At 40.1% G+C, this 27720-nt stretch overlaps 2 protein-coding genes across 2 annotated transcripts in view; one reads left to right on the top strand and one right to left on the bottom strand.

Annotated features, from left to right (window-relative positions):
• The window catches only part of LOC127642770 (uncharacterized), a 371536-nt gene that overhangs the window by 192087 nt on the left and 151729 nt on the right, over positions 1-27720 (top strand). The window lies entirely within an intron of this gene.
• piezo1 (piezo-type mechanosensitive ion channel component 1) overlaps positions 1-27720 on the bottom strand; it is a 119129-nt gene that overhangs the window by 51576 nt on the left and 39833 nt on the right. The window contains exons 3-9 of the mRNA XM_052123436.1: positions 20724-20846; positions 18256-18298; positions 16950-17103; positions 6160-6352; positions 3884-4097; positions 3177-3351; positions 1870-1977 (exon numbers count right to left, since the gene is read on the bottom strand). Of these exons, the coding sequence (XP_051979396.1) occupies positions 1870-1977; positions 3177-3351; positions 3884-4097; positions 6160-6352; positions 16950-17103; positions 18256-18298; positions 20724-20846 (1010 nt within the window). The remainder of the gene's footprint in view (positions 1-1869; positions 1978-3176; positions 3352-3883; positions 4098-6159; positions 6353-16949; positions 17104-18255; positions 18299-20723; positions 20847-27720) is intronic.

Raw genomic sequence — 27720 nt, 5'->3', positions numbered from 1 at the left:
CTATTGATTAGGAATGTAGTATTTTGAAACTATTTGACTATCCATTAACATGATCCAATAGCCCTCACTGCCTATTTTATGTCATGTCAGCCAAATGTAAAGTTGTTTCAGAGATGTGGCAACACATTACATTTAATAAAAAAAAAATGATACGTATAAATAAATAAAGATTTAACGTGTTAATTCAGTGCGATTAATCATATGCCAAAAATAACATGTAAAAAAATTTACGCAATGAATTATGTCCCTTCCATCAGAGCAATTCGAGCTTGAAGTACCACCTGTTTTCAGCAAGGGGCAGTAAGAGAAACTCCAGCTGTATAGGCAACGCACAGCTGTACATAGAACAAATCAAACTCAGGCTCGAGTACGCAATGAGAATGCATTACTGCGTTCAAACAGCCAGACAGATCGCAATTCAGAATGCAGGGATCTCGAGTCATGTTTTTCTTTAACTTAAAATTGAACTTGACACAGTGACGTAAATACGCTGTTTATGATGCGACACAACCAAATTGAGATGCTCCAAAATAGTGTTCATTTCGTTTAATCAACGACCTTTTTTCCATGACTAAGATGAGACGATGACGAGACTAAAATGTAGTTTAAAAAATAAAAATATCAGGATTATTTACGCACAGTAAGGAGTACCTTTCAAACAGAGCTGGACAGTTAATCTGGCATACCGGGCATTTTCCCGGTGGGCCGACGCCCTTTGGGGACGATCAGGGGGGGACTGGCCATCTGGAGAACAGAGCGGGCTGGTGTGTTGGCCACGGAACGTGCCGATTGGCGCAATAAGCAAAAATTAGCCGCTGCGTTATGCAGAACAGACCACAAAACAGTGCCGCGATAAAATAATGACAGCAACAGTTGGACTTGTGAGAAAGAGACGATGATATGAAGGCTAACCACAAAGAAATTGAGGTAAGTTAACGTATTGGTGGCAATGGTAGGTTGTTTTTTTGTTATAGTAAGACAACTAGTGACAACTATATTAGACAACTTAATAAGCTATATTAAGACATGACGGTGGCGTTACATTATGTAGGCTGTGTTTGATAGCTAAACCGAACTCGTTAAGCTAATAGGCTAGCAAATTGTTGTGAAGTAGCTGAAAATGAGCGGCAATGGTACCGTAAGATTGGGTATTAGACCAATGACTTTTGTATTTGGCATGGTGACAATGCTGTGTTTATTTGTCCTTCACATTACCATCAAAATGAATTGCAATATGTTATAAAATCTAATTGCCTACAAAAACATACCTCAAAAAGGTGTCTGCAGTAATATGCCTGCATAACCTGCATAAAGTACCACCTAGTTTTGATTGTGTCGAATTTTCTTTTTCTGGATACTCAGGGTGTGTGTTAAGTTAAAATCATTGCAATGATTTACTTATAGTGCAACACTTGGATTTCTTGATGTTTTACCTGTCTAAACGTGACAAAAACATTACTGGAAATATGGAAATAAATAATATATTGCCTTCTAAAGACACTTTTTGTATTGTCTTTTCAATGCTTTACTAGTCTGCCACAATAATGTCATGCATTTGAACAAAAATTTTGTATAATACATATTTATCATTATTTCAATATAACTACATCAATATTTAATCATAATATATTTAATTATTAATATTTTAGGGGCTTTCTAAGCAAAGATTTATATATGTGATTCATTGCAATTAATTAGATTAATTATTCAACATATTATGCAATTTAGATTCAATCGAAAGCCCGAAAAAGATAAAAGCACATTATGACCAGCAACATGTAAGACTAAAATGATGATGAGTATAAGTAGTATGTTTTGTGTTGTACTCCAGTTAGTTGTAGGTACAGACCATAAGTGTGTAACTCTTACCTTAATGTCATCTTCAGAGCTTTGTCTCCTCGTCTCGCACTGTTTGAGCTCCACCTCCTCTACCCCCTCACCCACTGTTGCCTTCACAACCGCTCCACCCTCAGGGGTCTCCACCACAAGAAAGACGGTACATCAGTTATCATATGAATAACAAACTAAACCAAACTCACTTATTACACACAACCAATGAGACAGAATCTACATGCACATCAGTCACTACAGTTTCACGGACAATAGAAAGCAGCTTAATGCGAGAAAATAGCGTTCCCATTTACATGTACAGTTTAAGTGGCGCACTCTTCACTCCTGTATACATCCGCAAGAGTGCGCCGCTTAAACTGTCAGTAAGCAGCTTTCTCCACAGCAACGTAATTTTTTCCGCAACGCTTGTGTAAACACACACGGCATCCAAGGAAGACTTTGCCATTTTACTCTCTGTTGCTTCGCTTTATTTCCAGATATTCCAGAGTTGTTGCTGTGTTTGTTTTCTTAACTTACTATTGCAACCTGCAGCTGAATTTTGACACAATAGTTGTCTTTGCCTCTTACATAAAATGCCGGGATTCTCCAATGTGCATATATGCGGACGTTAGGGACAGTCAATATTTTACATTTGCGTGTATTAATGGGAATAGTTTATAGTATAAGAGATTTTCCCACTGTACTCCCAGAAATATTGAGTTCTATCCGCTTTGTTGAAATGTTATTGGGCTCCATCCTATGACGTTTGTTATCCGGTCTGTTTCACGCATGCGCTCTTCAAACACTCTTCTGAACGCTGCATATGAATTTACATGGCCACATTAAGCCACGTTCTCCCAGAGAAACCTACTGTAGGTGTTAAACCACTTTCTCTTAATCCCTTAAACAGCATAAGGAAATCAGCATTCTTGTTCTATGGAAATGACGTTTCAGAACGGCGCTTTCTGCTAAAACCCTGGAATAAACCGTTTTGTTAAGTGCATGTAAACGTGGTCAATGTTTCTTAAGTGGTTTTGCTTTAGGGCCCTGATTTTACAATGCATGTCAAATGGGGAATCCAAAACAGTACCAAAATAGTTTATTGAACAAAAGTAAAAATTTTATTGATATTACCATAAACTGCATACGTTTTTACTATCCAATCTATGCATGATTGCATAGTTTAATGCTTGCACTTCTGATGAAAAATCAAAAGGGTGAGACTAACATGTAACTAACTATGTGTGTGTGGGTGTGGGTGTGTGTGTGTGTGTGTGTGTGTGTGTGTGTGTGTGTGTGTGTGTGTGTGTGTGTGTGTGTGTGTGTGTGTGTGTGTGTGTAAGCACCTTGTCAGTGTGGTCTTGAGAATAACTGCTGATTTTCAGCACAACAGTCACAGAGATGTACAGGAGGAGGAGAATGCCAGGATTGACGTACACTGGCCAGTCGTGCTCCATGTTGAGGGTGAGTCCAAAAGCAGAACAGTTTCCAGGTCTGATTATATCCTTCAGGCCAAAGAGTCTGGGTCAAAACAAAAGGAACACATTAAAGGAAATACCACCCATTTACTCACACTGATGTAATACCAAACTCCTTTGTTTTCTTTCTTTCGTCATTTATGCATGTAACACAATTGTACAGGACGAGTTATGCACCAAAGTTTAATACTTGGGCTTAGAGGTTTGCTCAAACACCTAACCCTAATTATGAGCAGTAGTAATCGTGATGTTTGCCATTTGACTGTGTGTCTGTGACATGTTTGGGATGATTATGTAGGATATACGTTTTACCTCTGTGACCGCTATCTGTCTAGCTCTCAGCGACAGAGCAAATGTCAGCAGAGATTTATAGTTCAGGATCAATGCACAAAGCTGGCAACCTCACTGTACAGCCATTTATCAAGGGTGTATATCACTCTCCAGATACATATATAGGGCTTGAGTCTCAGGGTTTGCTTTTCACTGGGTTATGCAGGTTGGCACTGGACAGGCTGGATTGTGTTGCTGTCAAAATATGATAATAATGTAATAATGTAAAAAATGGCGATCAGTACCTGGCCCACAAGCCCGCTGGAGAGAACATATCTTGCGCAAAAGAGCTCTGATACAGATACAGACACACTAGATGTCCTCCTGTGAAGAAGGCCACCATCACACACAGAGCATTGAACCCCAGATGGCTGATGGGAAAATGGCAGGCCCACCAGGTACACACAATGACGAAGAGCAGGAAGTAGAAGGCTGAGAAGGCAGAAGGTAACGTGATTCCTGAAAAGAGAACGACATGAAGTCGAAGCCAGTTTATACATTAAGAATTAGACCCTGAAGTACAATTCTAAAAGCAAATTAGTTGATTAGTTGATTTTAAATCAGATGATTGTGACACGCTCCAAAAAAAAAAAAAGTTTAGACGGGGGCCATTTAGGACAAATAACCACCTGACGAGTTGAAATAACAGGTGACATGAAACAGGAGATTTAATGGGTCAAGGCTCTCCAATTTGCCAACAGATCCGTCAGCAAATAATTCAGTGCTTTGAGAAATGTTTACCAAAGACAAATTTAAAGAATTTTGGGCATTTTACCCTCTACAGAGCACAATATAGCTAAAAGACTCATTGAATCTGGTCAAATATTGGTGCTTAAAGGGCTAGGCCCAACATAATTCTGAATGCATGTGATCTCCGATCCCTCAGACGTCACTGTCTTAAACTTAATTTGTCTGTAATGGAAATCATGACATGGGCTCAGGTATACTTCGGTAAACCAGCATCATTCGCGGATGCATCCACAGATGCAAGTTAAGGCTTTAGTATGCGAAGCAGAATCTATACATCAACACTGTCCAGAAGCGCCGCAGACTTCTCTGGGCTCGGTCTCATCTGAGATGGACAGTAGAGCAGTGCAACTGTGTTTTGTGGTCTGACGAGTCCACATTTAAAAAATTAGGGGGGAAAACAGCCATCGTGCTCTCCAGGCCAAAGAGTAAAAGGGCCATCCGAGCTGTAATCAGCATCAGGTCCGAAAGCCAGTTTCTGTTATGGTATGGGGGTGTGTTAGAGCCCATGTCATGGGTAACTTCCACATCTGTGAGGGCACCATTAATGCAGAAAGATGTGAACACATTTTGGAGCAACATACTGTTATCCAGACACATTCTCAAGACAACGGCAAACCACATACTGCCCGGATTACAAGTGCATGGTTGCGTAAGCAGAGAGTGTGGGTGCTAGATTGGCCTGCTTGCAGTCCTAACCTGTCTTCAATTGAGAATGTGTAGTGCATTATGAAGCACAAAATACGGCAAAGGCGGCCCCGTACAATTGCACAGCTGAAGACCTGCATAATGGATGAATGTGGGAAAACTTGCCTGCTTAACTTAAACTTGTGTCTTCAGTGCACAAATGCTTAATAATTGTTATAAGAAAATTAAAAGAAATTATGTTAAACACTTGACGACAGTTCCAACTTTTTTGGAGCGTGTTGCAATCATCTGATTTAAATGAGGGTGTATTAAGAAAAAATACATAAATAAATAAATAGATAAATTCTCAAGGTGACACTTCAAATAATGTGTAGTTGTAGTGCTTTCAATATAGCACAGGGTCAATAGAATTTACAAATGACTCCTTTTGGTTTTTATTAGCATTTTCCATACTGTCCCAAGTTTTTTGGAGTTGGAGTTGTATGTAAATGCAAGCAATGCTAAATTCTATGCAAGCTCAATTCTTCTAGAGGTGGTCCTACTGTATAAGCAAACTACTGCTTAGATTATTGCTACTACTATGGATCTGTATGGCTTGAATCCCAATTATTTTTCCTCAGAATCCTTCAGTGATCCCAGAACCTCCGTTTTTTTTTTTTTTACTCCACCAAGGTTTGTCTGATTGGCAAGAAATGTAGCTTGTATCATTTGGAGGCAATCCTGACAAAAAGTAATCAAAAACTCAAAATCGTTTTGCAGATTTGACCCAATCATTTATCGGTGTGGCCTATATTGACTAATTAGCCTATAACGTCTGAACACAATGTCCGATCCTCTTGAAATTTGGTACACTTGAACAGTAAGGCAATATGAGGACATATACCAAATTCCATAATTTTTCCATTCTAGGGGGTGCTTTAACTAAAAAATAAAGTGTCTTCAAATATACTCAACTGTGTGTTAAAATGTACCACTGAAATAACTATTTCCACAAGCAAGCAACAGCAAGATCAGTTCTTTCAAATATGGTAATGTTGGTCATTTTCTGGCCACAAATGTGCTTGGAACCCGATTACCTGATTACTGTCATTTGAGGGTGTATTTTAGGTTGAGTCAGGTCTCTTACCAGCCAGTGCCAGCAGTGTGACAGCCAGGATGCGGCCCATATTCCTGAGGAAGCGTTGTGCTGTTGCACGCAGATGGGCAGCTAACTGTGCCGCTCCACTGCTGGAGTAAAGACCACCCTCCTCATCCTCAGTCTCACTACACGACAACATTCCCTCCTCTTCATCTTTATCCTCGTCTTCCGTTTCATCCTCCTACAAATGCAGAAAGTAGAGGACAGATAAATGGGAAATATATTGTCTTTGGGATAAAAAACTAAATTAGAGAACACATGCAAATGTGAGATTTAATCCAAAAAATATATATATTTTTTTTTCTGAGTAGACAAGCATAGTAGGTAACCAGCATATATTGTATTTTGGTGGCTTCACCAGACCATCAAACGTAAACAGGTTTGGCTTTTTGTCCACTCAACACAAGCTATACAAGTTCAACCCCAAAAGACCTAGTTCAAGAACTCTAATGCTAATACTAGTTAAAGTATTATAAATAAAAGGTAATAAATATGAATACATTTAAAAAAAAATAAATAAATAAAACAACCATTATAAAGTCACAAACTTCTGATTGGAACTCCATAAAAGAGTAAATGTGTGCAGTACCAATAACATCAACTGCAAGCCATTAAACAAATACTGTATGATAACAAAGTGCTTCACAATCCCCAGACAGCCTTTGTAATGTACAGACAGTCTAGTGTTTATTGTTCTTTGATATATTATGCACACAGCGAGACCCTATGTAAAGATATGTTCTACTGTAGGTAAAGTAAAACACTCTACATAGTCTGCAACTGCTTTAAGGCCTTGTTCAGACCCGACTTAAGTTTTTGTTGCCTGAATAGTGAAAAAACATGAAATTTCACAAGCTTGAACTAAAATCAAAATTCTGTTAAAATCTGATATCTCATTCTGAATTGTCAGATCGGATTTCATGTGTTTGTTTCACTATTCGTCTTGCAAAGGGGTTGTTACGTCAGGTGTTGTGACAAGACGACGTGTCATATGTCATTGCAGACATTATTTTTACGCTGTTGTAGCGTGTTACATCCGCTACAGAGACGAAGGGTGAACCTCTGTAGCTTCAGCCGTGAGAGCTCTCTCCACTCTCGTGGATATCTGTCAGTTTTACTTTTAGTTTTTTTTTTGGAACTACTGGTTATCGACAAAAATTAATGGTAATAGGTGCTGATTTTTTTTTTTATTTCTGTGTGTTCCACTGTGGACAAAACCTTTCATCTGATAAATGGTATATAAAAATGTTGGCACTTATATAGCACCTTTTTTAACCTTAGAGGTTACCAAAGCGCTTTACACTGTGTCCCATTCACCCATTCACACACACATTCACACACCAATGATGGCAGAGCTGCCATGCAAGGCACTAGCCTGCCATTGGGAGCAACTTGGGGTTCAGTGTCTTGCCCAAGGACACTTCGGCATGTGGAGTCATGTGGGCCGGGAATCAAACCGCCAACCCTGCGATTAGCGGCCGACCTGCTCTCCCACCTGAGCCACAGCCGCCCCCATATACTGTATATAGGCAACAAAACCCTTAATTTTACGTAAATTTACATTTGCACAATAGAGCATTGTAATGGTAATGGAGCCAAGACTCTGTCACCATCACGGTTTATGGACAAATTCACGACTTGTAATGTGAAATGTTATCAAAATACATTACAAATTGACAAGCGATCGCTGATGATCTACTGATGATGAATTATTGCCCATCCAGTATTTATTAGCCCATATGTCAATGTTTGCTTACTGGGTTCTAATTGGTTCTCTAATACCTTTTCCACTACATTAGTAAAATCTACTATCGGTTGACCTCTGTCAGACCAGCAACGCAGCCAGTTAAGTGTCCAACACTCCACACTCCCTTTTTGATAGCTGAAAAGTACATCATCCAGGTACTCACGGCACACTTATTTTGCTGCATTTTCAGTGTTAACATACTGCTTGCATTTCTTACACTACAAAATGACATAGAATAATGTAGAAGTGTGCGGTTTGGGATCTTTAGATCTAAACTAATCTGTGTAAAAACAAGAATGAAGGCTTTGCCAGCACTGTAAAAACATGACTTTATTCAAATGCCTGAGATAGGTGTTTTGAAAGTTATATTTTCAGGCATGAAAGCAGCACACACACTTGCATATGTATGTGTGTGTGTGTGTGTGTGTGTGTGTGTGTGTGTGTGTGTGTGTGTGTGTGTGTGTGTCTTGGCAGCTGAGGGTCGTTGCAATCATAGTTGCACAGGCCTGCAAACCGACAGACATGTTTGCATGAGGTGTTTTTGTCTGAGACCTGTAACTGGTGACCTTGTATTCTGCACAGAAGATTTTTTTTTACAGATACTGTTCAATTCATCATTCCAAAGGCTCTATTAGAAACTTAAACAGGATTCAATGTAAAAACTTAATTAGGTTTCTTACCACACATATCAAAAGTTTAACCCTTTACTGCCGAGTTGTCTGAACTGAGTTCAGTTATATTTATATTTATATTTATATATTTATGCATTTGGCAGATGCTTTTATCCAAAGCGACTTACAGTGCACTTATTACAAGGACAATCCCCCCGGAGCAACCTGGAGTTAAGTGCCTTGCTCAAGGACACAATGGTGGTGGCTGTGGTGATCGAACCAGCAACCTTCTGCTTACCAGTTCTGTGCTTTAGACCACTACACCACCACCACTCCATTAAACCATCAGTTGGTTTAAATTAATTTAAATTATGCATTGCATAAGGTGAAACCAAAACACAATGTCCACACAGAAGGACAAGGGGTCGCACAAGGGAAAAGCGTAAAAAATCTACACCCTCACTATGATTTGATGGCAGTGGCTTCGGAAAATCTGACGCATTGCTGGAGTTGCTGGTTGATTCAGTGCTTTAATCACATCATTATTTTTCATTCAGACTTCCAATAGACTTCAAATGAAGATCGGATGCATTCATTGTGGCAATACTGTGGCTGGGTAAACAAAAGTGTAATAAATCAACATTGCTAATATATATTAGGCATTCAGAAATAATTTGCATGTATCATTCTAGCTATAATCGCACATACATTTGATGATTATATTGACTGTGTACTAAAAGCAATCATAGACAATACACATTAACTGTACATTTTACAGACATGCCCAAAAGTTAGTGAGTGGCAATGAGTGGACTTCCTTCACACCAGTGGGCACGTACCATTAGCAGCAAGTAAACAAGATACAAGATTCAGATTTACACCCCACTAAATGTCACATAAAAAGCGAACTGTGTTTGTCACTTTGCGTGTCAGTCAGACAACTTTATTCTGTCTAAGTGGGTGGTTCATGGCCAGAACAAGCTGCGATGTGGGCCAGACTTGATGCTGATTGTCAAATGTCAGGCTATGCGAGACTAACATTGCCCTGACTTTGTTTCGAGTCTATCTGCTCCTTGCGATGACCTCTTGACCTATACTGGGTGGAGGGGTGTTAGACTCTCTCAAGGGCTCAAAATGGATAGATTCCTCCCGTCTGGATCTTGACTCTTCCAAGACTTTTATCCCAGTGTTCTAGGAGTATCCTCCCTCATTCCACAGCCTCATGTCACTCTACTAACACCTAAACACTGAGCCTCAAAAAGCATTAACACTTCTTCTTTTAAAAGTGAGGGATCTTTGTGACAAATCTTCAGTACAATCTTAGTTTGCATAACCGGACTACCAGCATAAAGTCTGGTCCACATTACAGCTTATTCTGTCCAAGGATTGCACTCTTATACAATAAGAGATAAGAGATAACATCTTTTATACATGCCTTAGAGTGGCAGGTTTATCTTAAATGGTTGATAACACAATGAGCATAAATGTAAATAGGCTGTGTGCTGTGTCCTTAATACTCCAAAAATATTAGCCGAATATATCGATCCCGATACCTTGCAATACCTTTTCAAATTTGGTCAAAACTACTGACTAGTTCTTCCTCTGGAGTGCTCACTCTAAAAGTCTGGGAAGTTGTGAACAATAGATTTTGGTGGGAAAATGATTCCCGGAAGTTGTACAGAAGCCAGACATTTCCTTGTCTTTCGTTTCCCTTTGGCCTGTCAGAGATTGCATGCACCTTATTTCTTTTCTACATGATGAATCTCTGAATGTTGGGACCGTCTTCAAGAGCCGCCTTCCTTCTAATGTTTTAAAAGTCTTCGTCAGAGATCCAGGTAGTGTGATTTAAGTAAAACAGTCACATCACAATCTAACAATTTGCATTTGTGATGGCACTGAAAATTGGTTGCATTGGATTGGATTACACATAATAGCAAATATATTAGATATATCGCAAGTCATTTGGAATGCGGCTGCATGGACGTTTACTTTTGTCATAGCTTCTGACTTCCCTGTAATACAGTAAAACAGCGAGTGCACAGACATGTATAAACACGATCTTTTTGATGCCATCTGATCTGCATCAGACTCCACATGCAGCAGCAGCCACTACAAAGCCCATTCTTGCAATCCCTTACTGGAGGCCAGTAATCTGGAATGCATTGCTTTAATATTGCAATTATGTGGTTACGACACAATGACTCTTTCCAAAGCAGGTGGTTGCTGGTTGGCTAAAATGCTACCACACGCTAAAGCCTGGCATACAACTCTTGTTAAACTATTGCAGAAGTCTTGTGGAAATGAGAATACCTTCTCTACTGCTCTAAGATGAAACTTAGACCAGGGATGAGCAGCAGAGGGTAAAAAGATAGTTCTGGATGTTGGTCCCAGTTAGAAGATAAGAAGTGCATGATAAGGCATTCCCCACCAACCCCAGACTGTCAGAGCATCTGTATAATCTCATGTTGGAAAGTAACTAATACTCGTGACCAGGGCTAGATTATGGACCAAGCCAGAGGGGCCTCAGACTTGCAGTGGCCTCCAAAGCCTCAGGTTACAGGACCAGAGACAAATAAGTTGAACACCAGCACCCTCGCCACATACAGCATGAGCTAACCACTATTTTTAGTTGTCCCTCCCAAAACACATTTTAAAATATTAGTTTTTAACGAATCACCTGTGGCGAGGTGAGCAAGAGAGACTCAATGGGGGTCGCGTCAGGCTTCGGAGAGGCATTTATATGAAATTATAATAACAGATAATGGGGAATAAAAGTCTCCATGGGGGGAAGTGTCCAAAACAAAGAGGAATCTGGCATTGTCTCGGTGTATGGGACTGTGTGAAGGAAGGTTAGTGCAGAAAGGGTAAGGTCCAGGTATAGTGAGCGGGGTATGGCAGCCACAACACGCTCCCCCTTCTTGGTCCTGGACATGAAGGCCTGAGGCTTCTTCAGAGCGGTTCGGTTTCCCTGGGCCATGGCATGTGAGGGATATGGCAGCTGGCATCCTGGTCCAACGGCTGCAACACATGCTCGCATGTGATTCACACTAGGGGGTCTGGAGTACGGGTCCGGTGATGCATCCATCTCACACTGGACCCACCCTGCACAGTTCCTGGACCTACGAAGACACAGTGGGTAGAGACCAGTCTCTCGATTAGAGGCACACTTGGGTTTTTCAAGGCAGAATTGACGAGGCTCTCCATTAGCTTCAAGACTTGACTTGCACCTCATCACGTGCTGCCAAACGGAGGAATAATCTCTACGTCCCCCTTCTCTCCTCTGCCCACTCCAGTTGTGAGCCTGGCTGAAGGACAGCCCCTCTGAAGAGGCAGGGCGACGATGATCCAACAGTAAGGAAGTGTCTATGCAGAGCTGTTTTTTGTAGTTGTTATGAAACTGCCTAGCCTAGGCTCCTCGCCCCTGCCTCCTATCTCCGGCAGGATATGACGGCTCCGAGTACTACAAATTCGGACCGCCAGACTGGGCATACGCCAAAGAGAGACATTACTTTTCTGTTTTACATTCATCAAATAAATGTCATCTTAAATTTCACTCAAGTCTGCGAGTCTTCCTGATAGAAGAATGCTGCTCTGATTAAGCATAGGCGGGAGAATAAAAAGAACGAATTGCACCCGGAAAAAGCACTGGTTATTTGCATGTGCTGTCTGCACCGGTTTAGTGCCTGATTCACTAAAGGAATTATGTAGCTGAAGGAATGGTGCAAATGCTCCCACACAATCTTTGCGGAGCACAATTTGCACATGCAATTCTGATCCTGTGGGCTGATTCATAACAATATAGCGGAGGATGCAGAAGACCAACACCAAAGTAATCTGGCACGTTCTGCTGGGACTGTAGAACATAACTCACTACAGTGATCCAGACATCTGACTTCTCTCTTTAACATGCCGAAAATGCACTTAACTACACCATACATCTGGGTATGTCAGGATATAATGCTCTTCTCCATCATTTGGTCATTATTTGATGAAATAGTGCTGTGATAATTTATATAAAATGTAAACTAACATTTCTTTTAAATTAAACAAAACTGGTTTTACCTCATGGGTTCATCTGGAGGTAATAACAAAATATAAATTGCAGCGGACATTTTTTGAGAATGAAGCAGAATCTATAATCAGCCTAATTTGCATTGAAAGGAGAAGTGTTTGCACTGAACAAAATGGCAATAAAAAAATGGATTTTCTGCATATCGCGCCGCCATTTTTGTAGTCCGTTCTGCATAATGCAGTGGCTCATTTTTGCTTGTCGCGCCCCATTTGTTTCCCAGCATGTTTTGTGGCCGACCCACTGGCACACTCTGTTCTCCCTATGGCCATTCCACCCCTGATCGGCCCCAAAGTGTGTCGGCCCACCGGGAAAATGCCCGGTATGCCAGATTACCAGTCCAGCCCTGTTAATATAAAATGGTGAATTCCCGTCATGTCGGATTAACTCTAAATACAAGTTTCAGACTTCATGGTAATTGTAACTCAAGAGTTGTAAACTCAGAATTCTACGAAATCTCCAAATTAAGAGCACGTCTTTGTTCTTAAAGGGATAGTTCACCCAAAAATGATCTCATCATTTACAAATGCCATCACAGATGCGTATGACTTCCTTTCTTCTGGGATGGCATGAGGGTGATTAAATGATGGGAGAATTTTCATTTTTGGGTGAACTGTCCCTTTAAACATTTTGCAAGAACATGAATTAATGTTGTGATTAAATGAATAAATCTGAGGATGTGAAAAGCTTGGAGTAAAATCTAAAAGTTGTCATCTCGTAATCACAGTAATTCTGACATAAACGTAGCACAAGCATATTACAATCTCAAATATGCAGCTAGCTTCAATGCAGCTAGTAACTTGTTGTGTAGCTAACAGCTTCCCTGTAGTTTAGCTTTAAACAACTTTCTTACTTTGAATTTACGAGTAGCTCATTGCTTCGCAAACCAGTTTTAATATATCTTTCCAGACACTAGTATATTCAACCCAGAACAGTCTCACTGGTGGGTTTCACTCACCCTTTTGCATTTGCTGATAGGTCAATAGAGGTCAATTTACAGCTATTCAGGAAGAAAGTGTTGAAACAGTTTCTACTGTTTGCAAATTCCAGTAGAGTGGACACACATGCTTTGTTAAGCACTTGGGCCTCTATTGCTAATTGATCTAATAAAGGCTCTATATTTCTTGTGCTGACACATAGCGGGCCAGTCAGTGTTTGTTGATGTTTTTGCCTTGGCAACAGCAACAGGAAGTTGTCAGGAACTGGGCCGCTGTACAGTGCTGGAATGGTGCAAAGAGTCAAATGGAAAAGAACAGAAATATGAGTGCAAGAATCTCAATAAACATCATAGCCTGGAGAATGAGGAGCAGTTGAAACTTTCAATATACCAAACCAGAAAAAGCAAAGACAGTTGAATGGGGGCTTGAAAATTCCGTCATCATTTACGCAACCTCGTGTTGTCCAAAACCCGTATAACTCTCATTCTTTATGGTTAACCCTTGATGTAGTTTATATGTTAAATCACAGTAAATGGCTAGCAAATTGCTCTACTATCATCATCCTATGGAAATCAATATGGAAAAATATGCAATGAAAGTAAATGGTGACTGAGGTTAACGTTCTGCCTGACATCTCCTTTTGTGTTCCACAGAAGAAAGAAAGTCATATGTGTTGGAATGACTTGAGGGTGAGTAAATAATGACAGACGTCTCATTTGTGACTACAAAATTGTCGCTTTGAATATTTGTTTTGATATTTAGGTGCCATGTGACCATGTTTCCATGGCTACAGGCTGTTGACAGCACATTGTTTAAGCACTGATATTGCCGTAGTTTCAAACTGCACAAGAAAAACACTAATCCATCTCTGTATGACATAATATTTCCATTTTCAATCTCATTAAGCACCAAAACACTGACATTTCTGGGGTATAAACAGTCCCTGCTGTGAACTTTCGAGTGGGGATAGGAAAGTTAAATTGCTCTTTCCAAATATCTGTGTGCACTTACATCTTATTACTTTAAATGATTATGTTTTCGGTTTGTGCGCTCAAAAACCGTCCAAATGCAGGCATTTCTGCATGTGAAAACATTAAGGTGCATATCTTATTCTGGCAAAGAACCGGCCACTTAGACAGGACGGGGCCCATCTAGCACGCAAAACCACACAGTGTAATTTTTTACTGGATGTATATGGGCAGGTCATTCTGAAATGGATGATACCTCAGTAATAGAGCGGTGTGCAACATAGCTCATTGTGTGTGTATATTTTGTGGTCAGAGTTTCCCTGCATCTGAAGGTAGTAAGTGCAGACTATTTCCCAGACATAACATGCAGTTGTGCTTGATGAAATCATGTTTACTTGCTGATAAATGTGTAAAGAAAAAATGGTAAACTTGAAAGGAATGGAGTAAGATACTGTAAACAACATGATTTGTAGTGAGATGAGGAAAACCAATACATTAGGGAATGATTTGAACAAGTGTGCAAAAACATGAGATTTCCATTAAGGGATAAAAGGGATACATGTCTGAAAGTCATTGCGTTATATAATAAATATCAAAGGAAATGGCATTGCAACAAAATGATGCGTCCAAGCCACACATTTCCAGCAAAATCCTACAAAAAAAATAATATATATATTAAAAAAAAACTTTCCAAACTTTACTTTTTTTTTTGTTCATAATTTCAACAATAGAATGTAAAAAGGAAAAAGTAGAATTTTTTTTTAATTATTTGAGTTGAATTTATTTCATTAGCTTACTTGTAGAGATTGCACAGTGATCGGAAAGTAGGAAAGATGACTGGAATATCCGGATGAGCGGTCTGATATGTTTATGTGCGGTTGTTACTCAGAGATTTCAGACTGTGCCATTGACCAATCAGAATAGAGTATTCCAGAATGCTGCATAATAATACTGTATTATAAATGGTAAAAATGTATGTTGTTATGGCTAACAAGAAAATATATGTACTTGTCACGGTACACTACTGTTCAAATTACGATATAAAACAATAATTGGCCTTCCCAGAGGTCCCTGTGTGGTAGGGCTGTCCGTTGGGCAGAAAAACTCAATTAAAATTTGTAGCATAAATATTTTCAAAATTCAAATAATATTCGAATTTTAAAGTCAGCTGATTCTTAAACTGACATTGTTTCCTTAGTCCACAAGAGGGCGCATTAATTACATAAACAATACAGCACCATTATATTATTGCAAAGAACATTCCTGGCTGTTAAAAAAAGAACATTCCATTTTCAACTAATGTGCATAAAATAAATAAATAAAAAAGTTTTAGTCGACCCATATTTTCAAATGTTAATTCAAAAGTAAAATGAGGGGGGAAACGCTTCAATAGGGAGTCCACATGGTGTTACACTGGCATTGATGCCACAGTATACCTACCCCAGACACAAGCTATAATAACAGCGGAATACCACATTGTTTTTTATTCAGTACAGTTGTATGTAGAGTAGCAATATTCCCAGATAGCAGTGGTATTCGCTGAACTCTGTAATGAAGTGGCTCAGCACAGAGCACAGGCCTGGGGCTGTTCAATCAGACAGTACACAACAGAACTGAACGAGAGAAATCTCGAGACACACACATTTCCAAGTTGAACTCCTTTCCTGACAAAGCGTTTAAAAAAACTCTCACAAACGCTTATGAGAGAGCAAGACGCAACAGCCAAGTACCTCCACCTACTGTAAGGGGCTGTTCACACCGAACGCTTTAGCAACCATCCATTTGCTTTTCTATATAAACTGCGCCAGACGAACGTCTAAGTATCGATTGTTTTTGTTTATTCAGCATCGTGATCTGGCGCAGTTTTTTAGATGCTGTTTCTAATTACAAAGAACTTTAAAAAGCATCTTGTATTTGTTGCGCTGAGTCTAGCCTTTTTTAGCGCAAGATCGGACTGATGTCATCGTCAGTGCTTGGCATAAAGTTGAACTTTTCTCAACTTAGACTTGTCGTGCACCACGGCGACATTTGTAGCAGTCAACTTGCCGGGTTGGTTCGCAAGAAGTCGGCTCTGCTCTCATTAAAAATGAATTGGATCATGTCACTTTGTTGCTCGATGTCGCTGGAGGTGTGAACAGGGCTTTAGGGATAACTCTAACCTAACCTAACCCTGACCTCATAACCGTCATTAGTGTCCCAATGTTTAGTGCATCAAAACCCATACTTGTGCCCGAATTAATTTTCGCAATATACTGATTCACAACAAAGGGAACTAGGCATGGCCGGGTTTAATGGGGGACCGGGGGGCATTGCCCTCCCTGGATATCACTTGTGCACCCCAGTCAGATGAAGAGAGAACTTACTGCCCACCCTTAAAGCCCAAAATAAATTTCTTACCCATAATAAAGAGCTCAATATAAATGAACAGAAGATTGCTCAGCTCACCTCATGTTGCAGGGTAGATATTTGAGGTATGGACCCCTCGTCCCTCTTCTTCAACAGACGGTTACACACTATCAGAGTGACCAGTGAGATGATGAAGATGCCAAGATCTGGAGTCAGGAGCCACACAATACTCCAGGGCTGTTCCAGAGGCAGCCTGCGGGAGCAACATCACACTCAACTGACACATTTGAGCCGTGTGCTGTGTTTTGTGCACATATTAGAATGTAGTTCTGTTCCAAAAGTGAGTGAGCCTCCTCGCTGTCTGCAGTCTACAGTATATAGACAGCTACCTTCCAAGGCAGCATCCTAACCGAAAGGGAAACATATAAGGGACTCATTTGAAATGCTCTAAATTGTCAGCAACTCTGTCAATGGTCAATCACACAGAGACTCGGCCAATGCTAACCAATTAATTCCCATTGAGTTTGTAGTTAGCATGTTGCTAAGATAATGATACGAAAATCTAATATGCGCATTCTCACATGCAAACATTGGGTCAAATAATAATAATAATAATCTGCATCGCTACAAAGGGCACATGAGATTATGGCCTAAACAAGGTATTTTATTAGATGGCACAAATTTGCTGCCTACTGTTTGAAACAGTCATTGTATAGGGAGCGCAGCTTAACTCCTTAAACGGTGGTTCAGATTTAACTTTGGACATCAAGGGGCGACCCAACACAACACTGTTGTCTGGTTTGTATTTTCTTTTATCTTGAATAGTTTTGTTGGATTTTGAGGATGAAGTATGCATGTTGGTATCTTCCAAATTTGGCTGGCTTCTTCCAAGAGACAGATGAACTTTTGGAGTTTGAGTGGACACGTCATCTTTGACATCAAGAGGAAAATAAACAAATAATATAAAAAGATTATTCCAGACTACTTATGCCAACACCTCTATATAAACAACCTTAGCTTTTAACAAGACTTCAATCCCCCAAAAAAGATAAAAAAATTACTTTGAACTCAGAAATAGAGAACATGCTTTTATTTAAGTAACTGTATTTTTTATGTATTTTTGAATAACATTGTAGATCTGGTCATAAAAATTAAAAAACAAGTGTCACTTCATCGACCCATTTGCATTTAGCATTGTTTTCCCCCTCTTGTCCACAAGTCAATCCAAGCAGATAGGCAGCAGGTATGCAGCTTACTGGCTTTTGGAACAGATATTGTGTATATGGCCTTTCATTGACCCCCCCCTAACCTGAACATTGATCTTGCTCTGAATATTTTCAAAAGAGGTCAACATGGTACCTCACGTATCCAGCCCCCTCGCACATTCCCAACATTCCCTACATACCTGGACACTCCAACATGTCTTGATAGAGTCTCCCATGAGCTGCCTACAGAGAGAGAGGGATAGAAAGGGTTTGTATTCTCAGGGTGAAGTGAGTCACAATTCTAAGAGCTGGAAATGGTCAACTAGGTCATAAAAGACAAGACAACCGCAAGTGCCCTTGCAAAGCTACCAGAAACTTTCCACGAGCCACTAAACCTCACTGTGGTAGAGTCAGCCAAAGGCTGCAAGCCCTCGCAAAGACTCTGCAGTCAACCTGGCGACTTCTAGAAGATGTTTTGGACTTGGGAAAGGAGCTCTTGGGAATGGAAAGCAACAACAAATTCCAAACCACAAACGGATATGAAAAGAGACTAATACTTGCAGCTTATCAATCAGCTTACATATCATGTCAAGCGAGTGCGGGACGATACCGGAGCTACTTGCTAATAAGCCAATACAGTGATTATGCCTAATGGAAAATGTTCCTGGATCAACATCCTTGTAGGTTTGTCAGGGAAGGGCTGGCCATCAGGAGCACAGGGACTTTTCCCAGTGGGCTGGTCGAGTATTAGGCCTGTCGTTGGAGTCAATTGTTGCATTTTGAAGCAGCCGCCACGTTAGCTTTAACAAACTCAGAGAAACATTTTCTTTCACACACAGGACGAGTTCTAGGCTAGTTGTCCGACGCATTTTTCCACCCCCTTTTTGGAATGCTAAGATAAATGAGTGGTGGTGGCGTAGTGGCTAAAGCACAGGACTGTTAATCAGAAGGTCATTGGTTCGAACCCCACGGCCACCACCATTGTGCCCTTGAGCAAGACACTTATCTCCACTTAACTCCACTATATTCACCATTTGCTATATTGAAAGCACTACAACTAAACATTATATGATGTTTTACCTTGTGAATTTTATTGCTTTTTTTATGTTCAGTAATCTCAAATCAGATGACTGCAACATGCTCCAAAAAGTTGGGACAGTCGTGATGTTTACCACTGTGTAACATCACCATTTCTTCTAATAAGACTTAAGCATTTGGGCACTGAAGACACAAGTTTGTTGAGTTTAGAAAGTGGAATTTTCCCCCATTCATCCATTATTCAGGTCTTCAGCTGCACAATTGTATGAGGTCTTCGTTGCCGTATTATGTGCTTCATAAAGCACCACCCATTCTCAATTGGAGATGGTCAGGACTGCAGGCACCCACACACTCTGCTTATTCGGCCAGTATGTGGAATGTATTTGTCCTGCTGAAAATGTCGGGACGTCCCTGGAAAAGACAACGCTGGATGGAAGTATATGCAGCTCCAAAATCTTTACATAACTGTATGCATTATTGGTGCCCTCACAGATGTGCAAGTTGCCCATGCCATGGGCACTGACACACCCCTGGCCCATACAGGCACTGGCTTTTGGACCTGACGCTGATAACAGCTTGGATGGTCCTTTTCCTCTTTGATGCGGAGAACACGACGGCTGTGTTTAAAAAAAAAACTCTTCAGACCAAAAAACACAGTTCCACTGTTCTTCTTTCCATCTAAGATGAGACCGAGCCCAGAGAAGTCGGCAGCGCTTCTGGACAGTGATGATGTACGGCTTCTCCTTTACATAGTAAAGTCTTAACTTGCATCTGTGGATGCAGCAGTGAATTATGTTGACTGAAAGGTTTACTAAAGTAATCCCAAACCCATGTTTATGATATCCATTATAGATGAATGACGTTTTTAAGACAGTGACGTCTGAGAGATCAGAGATCACGCGCAATCAGAAGTGGTTTTCGTCTTGCCCTTTATGCACCAGGGTTTGACCAGATTCCTTGAATCTTTTAACTATATTGTGCACTGTAGAGGGTGAAATGCCCAAAATCCTTCCACTTTGTATTTGGGGAACATTGTACTAAAAGTGCTGGATTATTTGTTGAAGAATTTACTTTTAAAATGTTTTTAAATTGACAAGTCTCGAATACTCCTTGCTCTTGAATGACTAAGCTGTTTTTGAAGGCTGCTTATATACTATGACATTGCCTCACCTGTTTAACAGCGCCTTGTTATATTAACTCGTCAAATTATTATTAGTCTTAAATTGCCCGTCTCAACTTTTTTGGCGTGTATTGCAATCAACTGATTTGAAATGACTGTACATTTGAAATACAAAATTACATTCATATGTTAAAACACCATATAATGTGTAGTTGTAGTTAGCAAAGGGAGAATATAATTTGCAAACCACTCCTTTTTGTTTTTATTAGCATTTTTCATACTGTCCCAACATTTCTGGAATTGGGGTTGCATATATATATATATATATATATATATATATATATATATATATATATATATATATATATATATACACACACACACTTTCTGCCCAATGGCACCCTCTAGATTTGTTATTCCATTTCGATTTTAATATCAGCATCGGTCATTGATTGTCCATCCCACTAAACTGGCAGCCACTTATCTATGGTTAGGGTAAGACAGACTTACAGTTGTGTCCCAGTGCATCATCAAGACTTGGGATGGTATAGAGGCAAATCTGAAAACAGATGTGTGCCAGGAGGAATATCAGACTGGTGCTGAAGAGAGCCTTGATGAATCGTCCAGTGTGTCCTACAAAACAGAGAGGAAACATACTGTGAAACCAGAGACAAGGCGAAAGAAGGAAGGTTGACAAAAATGATTAAACAGTTGAGACAGATTAGAAAACACTATGCTTCTACTCAAATCTAGTAGGGCAAACAAAGGGCAGATGCCTTTGAAGGAAGTATCCTAGTTGAAATAAAACCTCACAAGTGACTGATTTGGAATGGCCTACATATGCATTAATAAAGCCCTAATATTTATTATCCACAATTGGATATTTCTTTTCACAAGCTCATGGCAATGCATTCTGGGAGAGCATTCTCTTTAAAGTATACATGAAATGGTGCTTTAGAAATTGGCCAAAAGAAGGTGTTTTGGGATTAACTTTGTGTCTGGAAAGGCCCTACAATGCCTTTAAATGCTCGCTATAGGTTTTGGAAAAGAGCTATAGATGGCACAGAAAGATATGGAAGATACTTGTCAGATTATATAAAAATACACCATATGGTTGTAGTTATAACAACTACTTTTATGTAGCTTGTTTGTCCTTTTTGCAGCTTGACAGCTCCTGGTCGCTGTGTGCTTTCGTTGTATGCATAATAGCAGTGTGAACATATCTTCTTTTGCGTTCCACCAAAGTCATACAGGTTTGTTAGGGTGTGAAATGATGACAGAATTGTAATTTTTTGGTGCAGATTTTTTTTCTGGTGGTTTGACCAATACCTGCTACAGCACTTAATAGCGTGCGTTCAGTTATGGTTGTCACAACAACAGTTTTACAGGCTTTGCAGAACCTCTCGTAATAATTAATTAACTGCAGGGTTTGCATTGCAGCCACACAAAGATGGGATTTCTAGGATTATTTTCCAACAGCACAGCCATGTATGTGCAAAGTAAGCACATGTGTGAGTATTTAACTTTTGTGAGTACAGGTATTAGGACAATTCAATGCTAGGCAGAGTAATGTTTTGCATTTTGTAAAGTAGACCTGCAACAAAGATGTGTCTAGTTAGCCTTGACTCTAACTTTCAACTCTCAGGGCTGTTTATGTAAATAAATACTAACAGTGGGAGGACTGTGAATGTGCATTCCTGCCAATGCCCAATTCCCAATGCGCTCCAGGTCCTCATGGTGGTGTAGTGACCCGCCTCAATCCGGGTGGCGGAGGACGAATCTCAGTTGCCTCCGCATCTGAGACCGTCAAGCCGCATATCGTATCACGTGGCTTGTTGAGCGAGTTACCACGGAGACATAGCACTTGTGGAGGCTTCATGCCATCCACCGCGGCATCCACGCACAACTCATCACGTACCCCACCGTGAGCAAACCACATTATAGAGACAACGAGGAGGTTACCCAATGTGGGTCTACCCTCCCTAGCAACTGGGCCATTTTGGTTGCTTAGGAGACCTGGCTTGAGTCACACAGCACACCCTGGGATTCAAACTCACAAACTCCAGGGGTGGTAGTCAGCATCTATACTCACTGCGCTACCCAGGCTCCCCGAGGTCTGTGAATGTTAAGCAAATTGAGATAATAAATCATTTCACAAGTTGAGGTATAATGAACACTACCCATCCTGTGTATTATCATGGACCCCACTCTTTAATGGTTAAGATGTTTTGCTTGAGGTGTTCGCCTAAATTTTCCCGCAAGACGGAGATGAATTTCGGAGTATCTAAGTATTTGGTATGTCCCCTTTTACTTTAATGGCGGCACACACTCAAGCTGACATGAACAAAAACTAGTTAAAGTATAAATGGGCTATAAAGTTCAAATTTAAGCACAACTAAACATTTGAGCTTTGCACCATTAAACTTCCCATACACCGAAGGGGACAAACAAACACAGTCCAGGGCGACAACACAATGACGGGCTGGGTTGGAATGGGGAACTAACAGAAATCTGACTGGACAGGAACACGACAGACAGAGACATAAAAGGGGACATAAACACAAGCAACATCCCACAACAAACTGGCACCAGACAGAGCACAAAGGGAGATTATAAAGGGAGAGAAATCGAATAAACTAATTACCAAACAGGTAACAAGGCAAACAAGAGGGCGGGGTAATCACTGAAGACAAGACAGACACGAATGCAAAAGGAAATGAGAAAATACAAAACCAAGTGCATTCACATAACGCTAGACAAAACACAAGTGCCTGGACTCGGCCATAAAGTAAATAGACCAAACCAACCGAAGTGACTGAATCCAGACACAAGACATAGAAAAGGAACATGTCAGGGCTCTGCCACAAAGGGGGAAAAAAACAATCTAAGAGCAGAACACCGACACATACAACAACACAGTTCAAATAAAGATTATAACCTATTCTTATTAAATCAATAAACAATTATTCTCATTTGAAATGCATATATAGCTGTACTTCAGCTGCACATGCTCAAGAAAGAACTGAAATAGTGTGAACAAGGGGACACAGATCTCCCAAATGGTGGTGGCGTAGTGGCTAAAGCACAGGGCTGTTAATCAGACGGTTGCTGGTTCGATCCCCACAGCCACCACCATTGTGTCCTTGAGCAAGACACTTAACTCCAGGTTGCTCCGGGGGGATTGTCCCTGTAATAAGTGCACTGTAAGTCGCTTTGGATAACAGCGTCTGCCAAATGCGTAAAATGTAAATGTTGACATCACACAAAACTATAATATATATATTATAAACATTTGAGCATTGTGTTATATATATATATATATATATATATATAACACAAATAGTACTACAACAGTACTAAAACCTCTATAAATTCTAATGTACAACTATATAAATGCCCCAATAAGTTCCCTTTGTCCAAGAAAACATAATTAAATAATTCAAGCGCAAGGCATTGTGGGTATTCCCCATAGCCTCAATTTTGTACTCAATCGTTTGAGCTCTTAACACTTAAAAGTCTGTAGATTTTTAAGATAAATAAGTTCAAGGAACATATATATTTGTGTAAAGAGCCCAAAATATGATATTTTAAATAATGTTTAGTTAAGACAACTTGATTTTTCCAGTAATTACAATATTAGGGTTTACAGTGAACAGCTGAAAGTTACTTGAGAAAAAAACCTGTTTAATCATCAACCTTAAAACAACACTGGCTTTCGAACAATTCTGTTAACACATTTAAAGGCTGCTTATTGGATATATACATCATTTTATGTGACTACACATTACTTTACGATGAGGTTATGACCAACCAGTGTCAGAAATGAACTGTGTAATTGGACCCCTCTGTGCGATTTGGTTGCAGCAGCGATTTTCTGGCCTGAAGAGTTGAGCAAGGACATTTGGGTAAGAATGAAAGTTGCAGCACCACACTGAAAGGCCTCTGCAAATCTTTATTTGTGTTTCCAGTTTGTCTTGGAATTTGCTCCGGTTTTTTCCAGGGACATCCAATAAAAGGCCAGTTCATCGCGCACCGTTAACCTGCTATACGCCACAGCGAGACTGTGAAATCTTTGGGGCCGTTATGAGATGTTCCACAAAACTACATCACTCTGAAGTCAGTGGGAAAAAATAAACAGTCCATCTACGAAAGTTGAGCGAGGGTTTTACACATCAGCTGTGGGAAGTTTGCAGCCAATTTTGAGGTTATTCTGCTGTTATTCACACTGTATATTTTGGCATATTGCTACAGTACAATACAACAGAGTAATGTAATTTCAATATTTCCAATTTGAAAAATAAAAATAACCTCGTCTCAGACGGTATGCCCAAAGATTGCCCACAATAGCAAGAGCTTTAATGATTTGGCAAGCTCAAACCTGATTGAGTGACTTTACGTAACATTCAAAAGTCAAGGTGCAAAATGTTTTTGTAACAGTTAAAGGATGGGCAAGGAGGAGGCAGGAACCGGCTGAACAGTAAATGGAAATTTTAATGTAAATGTCAACTTAAACACATGACAAACACAAGCAGCATGGCCGTGTATCTCTCTCTCTCTCTCTCGAACTGGAGTCTCTGGCTCCCCTTTATCTTGCTCTCCCGTTGATTATCTGATTCAAGCCGGCCGTGCACCCTCACGGCCCAGCCACATCCTCGTTTCAGAACGTGGCACCACCGGACTGACTTAGCCCACCATCTCTGGAGGGGAGACGCTGCCTTTTCGGCTGTTCTGTCAGCCGGTGGTCCACCCCATCTCTGGGAACATGGGGGCGAAACGGACACACACACACACAGAGAGAGAGAGAGAGAGAGAGAGAGAGAGAGAGAGAGAGAGAGAGAGAGAGAGATAAACTTGTTCGCCTGTCCCCTGACACACCGTCGCCTGGTCCTCAACCGCTCCTCCGACCCCTGGTGGACGGAACCGCTCCTCCCCTTCTAGGTGTACAGTAGCAGTTCCACCGGCTCTCGGCGGCCGGCAGCGGCGACTCTATCCCCAGGCAGACGGCAGCAATGAGGACTCCGTGGCAGAGCATCCCTCCTCCTTCCCGGGTTTCGGCACCACTGTAACAGTTCAAAAGTGGGCAAGGAGGCGGCAGGAACCGGCTGAACAATAAACGTAAACTTTAATAAGAAACTAAACATAAAACAAACATAAACAAACACAGACACGCATGAAACGCGGCTACGTCCATCTCTCTCTCTCTCGAACTGGCGTCTCCGGTACCCCTTTATCTCGCTCTCCCGCTGATCATCTGATTCAGCGCCAACCGTGCACCCTCACAGCCCGGCCACGCCTTCCTCCTCATCACAATTATCAGTCCGTTGAAATACCATGAATGATTACCATATTCATATATAATGGTATTTAATGGAAAATTCCATGGTAATAAATTATTACGGTTTCTGCATTTCATGCTATTTGATTTAAAAAAAAAATATTAAATTGAATGTTTAACATATTTATATATCCTGATAGTTTATAAAAAATGATTACTGTATCTGTTTACCATGGTATTTAAAGGAATATTCCGTGTTTAATACAAGTTAAGCTCAATCGACAGCATTTGTGGAATAATGTTGATTACAACAAAAAATGTATTTCGACTCGTCTTGTTCCAATTTTTGGAGGGTAAAGGCAGAAATGTCAAGCTTATACCTTTTTACCTTTTAAATGAATTCTTCTGTTGTAAACTCTTGTATTATTTGAGCTGTAAAGTTGTTTAAATCGTAACTTTTACAGTTGTTTTTGGATTTAAAGTTTTGTTGACATCACACCGTCATGGCAACAAAGTTGTAAAATTGGCTATAACTTTACACAGAAAAGGTTAGCACGTGATTTTATAAAAAAAAATCATGTTTACAAGCATATTGTTTACGTCCTGTGGCTATACTTTTGAAACAGTGAGTATTTTAATGTATATGGATTGGCCTCCATTCACTAAGTGCCTCACTGGAAGGGTTATTTATTTTTTTTAAAAGAAGGACAAGTCAAAATTTGTGGTAATCATCATTATGCCACAAATGCTGTCGATTGAGCTCACCTTGTATTGAACCCAGAATATTATTTTTAATGTTTTTAATAAATGTCATGGAACTGAATGTGTACGGTATCCATACACAATGGTATTTAATTAAAAAATGTCATGGAACTAAATGTTTATAATATTCATATTCTTCAGTATTTAATAAACGAATATGATGGTACTAAATGATTAACATATTCACGTACCATGATACTTAATAAAACTTACAAAAATCCATAATACTGAATGTTTACCATATTTGTATACCACAGTATTTAATAATAAAACAAAAATACCATGGCACTAAATGTAAATATGAATATGGTAATCATGGCACTCAATGGTTCTAAAAGGTTCTACCATGTTACATGTCCAAAAAAGACAATGGGATTGCCATGGTGTCATGTGGTGGCGCAGTGGGCTAAAGCACTGAGCTGGTAATCAATAGGTTGCTGGTTCGATCCCCACAGCCACCACCATTGTGTCCTTAAGCAAGGCACTTAACTCCAGGTTGCTCCGGGGGGATTGTCCCTGTAATAAGTGCACTGTAAGTCGCTTTGGATAAAAGCGTCGGCCAAATGCATAAATGTAAAACAATAATCTTGCATTATGCAAATCATAGACAGAGTTCAAAGTGCAAGACTGAGCTGACTTTATATTTATCTAGCATTAAGGGTATATATTTATCTAGCATTAAGCACCGAGGGTATCATTTTCCAAACATCATTATGAAAAACAAATTATTCATAAAAAGCTGTTCTTCTCAAGAGTATTACAAACATCCTTTGGTTAAGGAAGTGAATCATGTGAGAAAGAGCAGTTTATATAATTCTTTTCCGGCATAACCAGCATGGGTAAAACCCTGAACCCGAACTGTGACCCTGGCAGCGGAAGGCACGTGGCACACACACACACACACACACACACACACACACCCCAGAGAGTGCTGCTTCTTTCTGGATCTTTCCTCTCACTCACATATTGTAACTGTGGGAAAACATGTGAATGTCTCATCGCCATGAAATGCGAGTGTGCATATGTGTGGAACAATCAGAACAACAGTTATTAGAGATCAATCCGATTTAAAGGGACAGTTCACCCAAAACTGTACTTACCAACATCAGGAAAGTCTGTTAGCCGGATTCAAACTTGTGCCGCCCACATGCTCTAACTGCTAGACAACAGCTCTGACATTAACCACCATCCTTGAATTGATTTAATAGGTACATTTCTTGCCTTTCTTGGAAAGCATCGAGTTACAAGATTATAAACGGAGACGATTCAAATATGGTCAAGTCATCAAAGCAGCAACATGTTATCCTCATCAACGGTTCAAATATGAGCTTGACTGCTGGATGAAAGCATTCAAAACAGGTTGTTGAGGAGAAAGGGTGGCGCAGATGAAAGGGATTTGGCATATCACTGCCACTGTCTGACTTCAGATGCCTAGAAAAAATCTAACAAAATTCCAGATGAACATCCAGA

Source organism: Xyrauchen texanus, chromosome 1 (genome assembly GCF_025860055.1).
Source record: "Xyrauchen texanus isolate HMW12.3.18 chromosome 1, RBS_HiC_50CHRs, whole genome shotgun sequence".
Classification (NCBI taxonomy): Eukaryota; Metazoa; Chordata; class Actinopteri; order Cypriniformes; family Catostomidae; genus Xyrauchen; species Xyrauchen texanus.
This window is presented reverse-complemented; position numbering and strand designations above follow the sequence as displayed.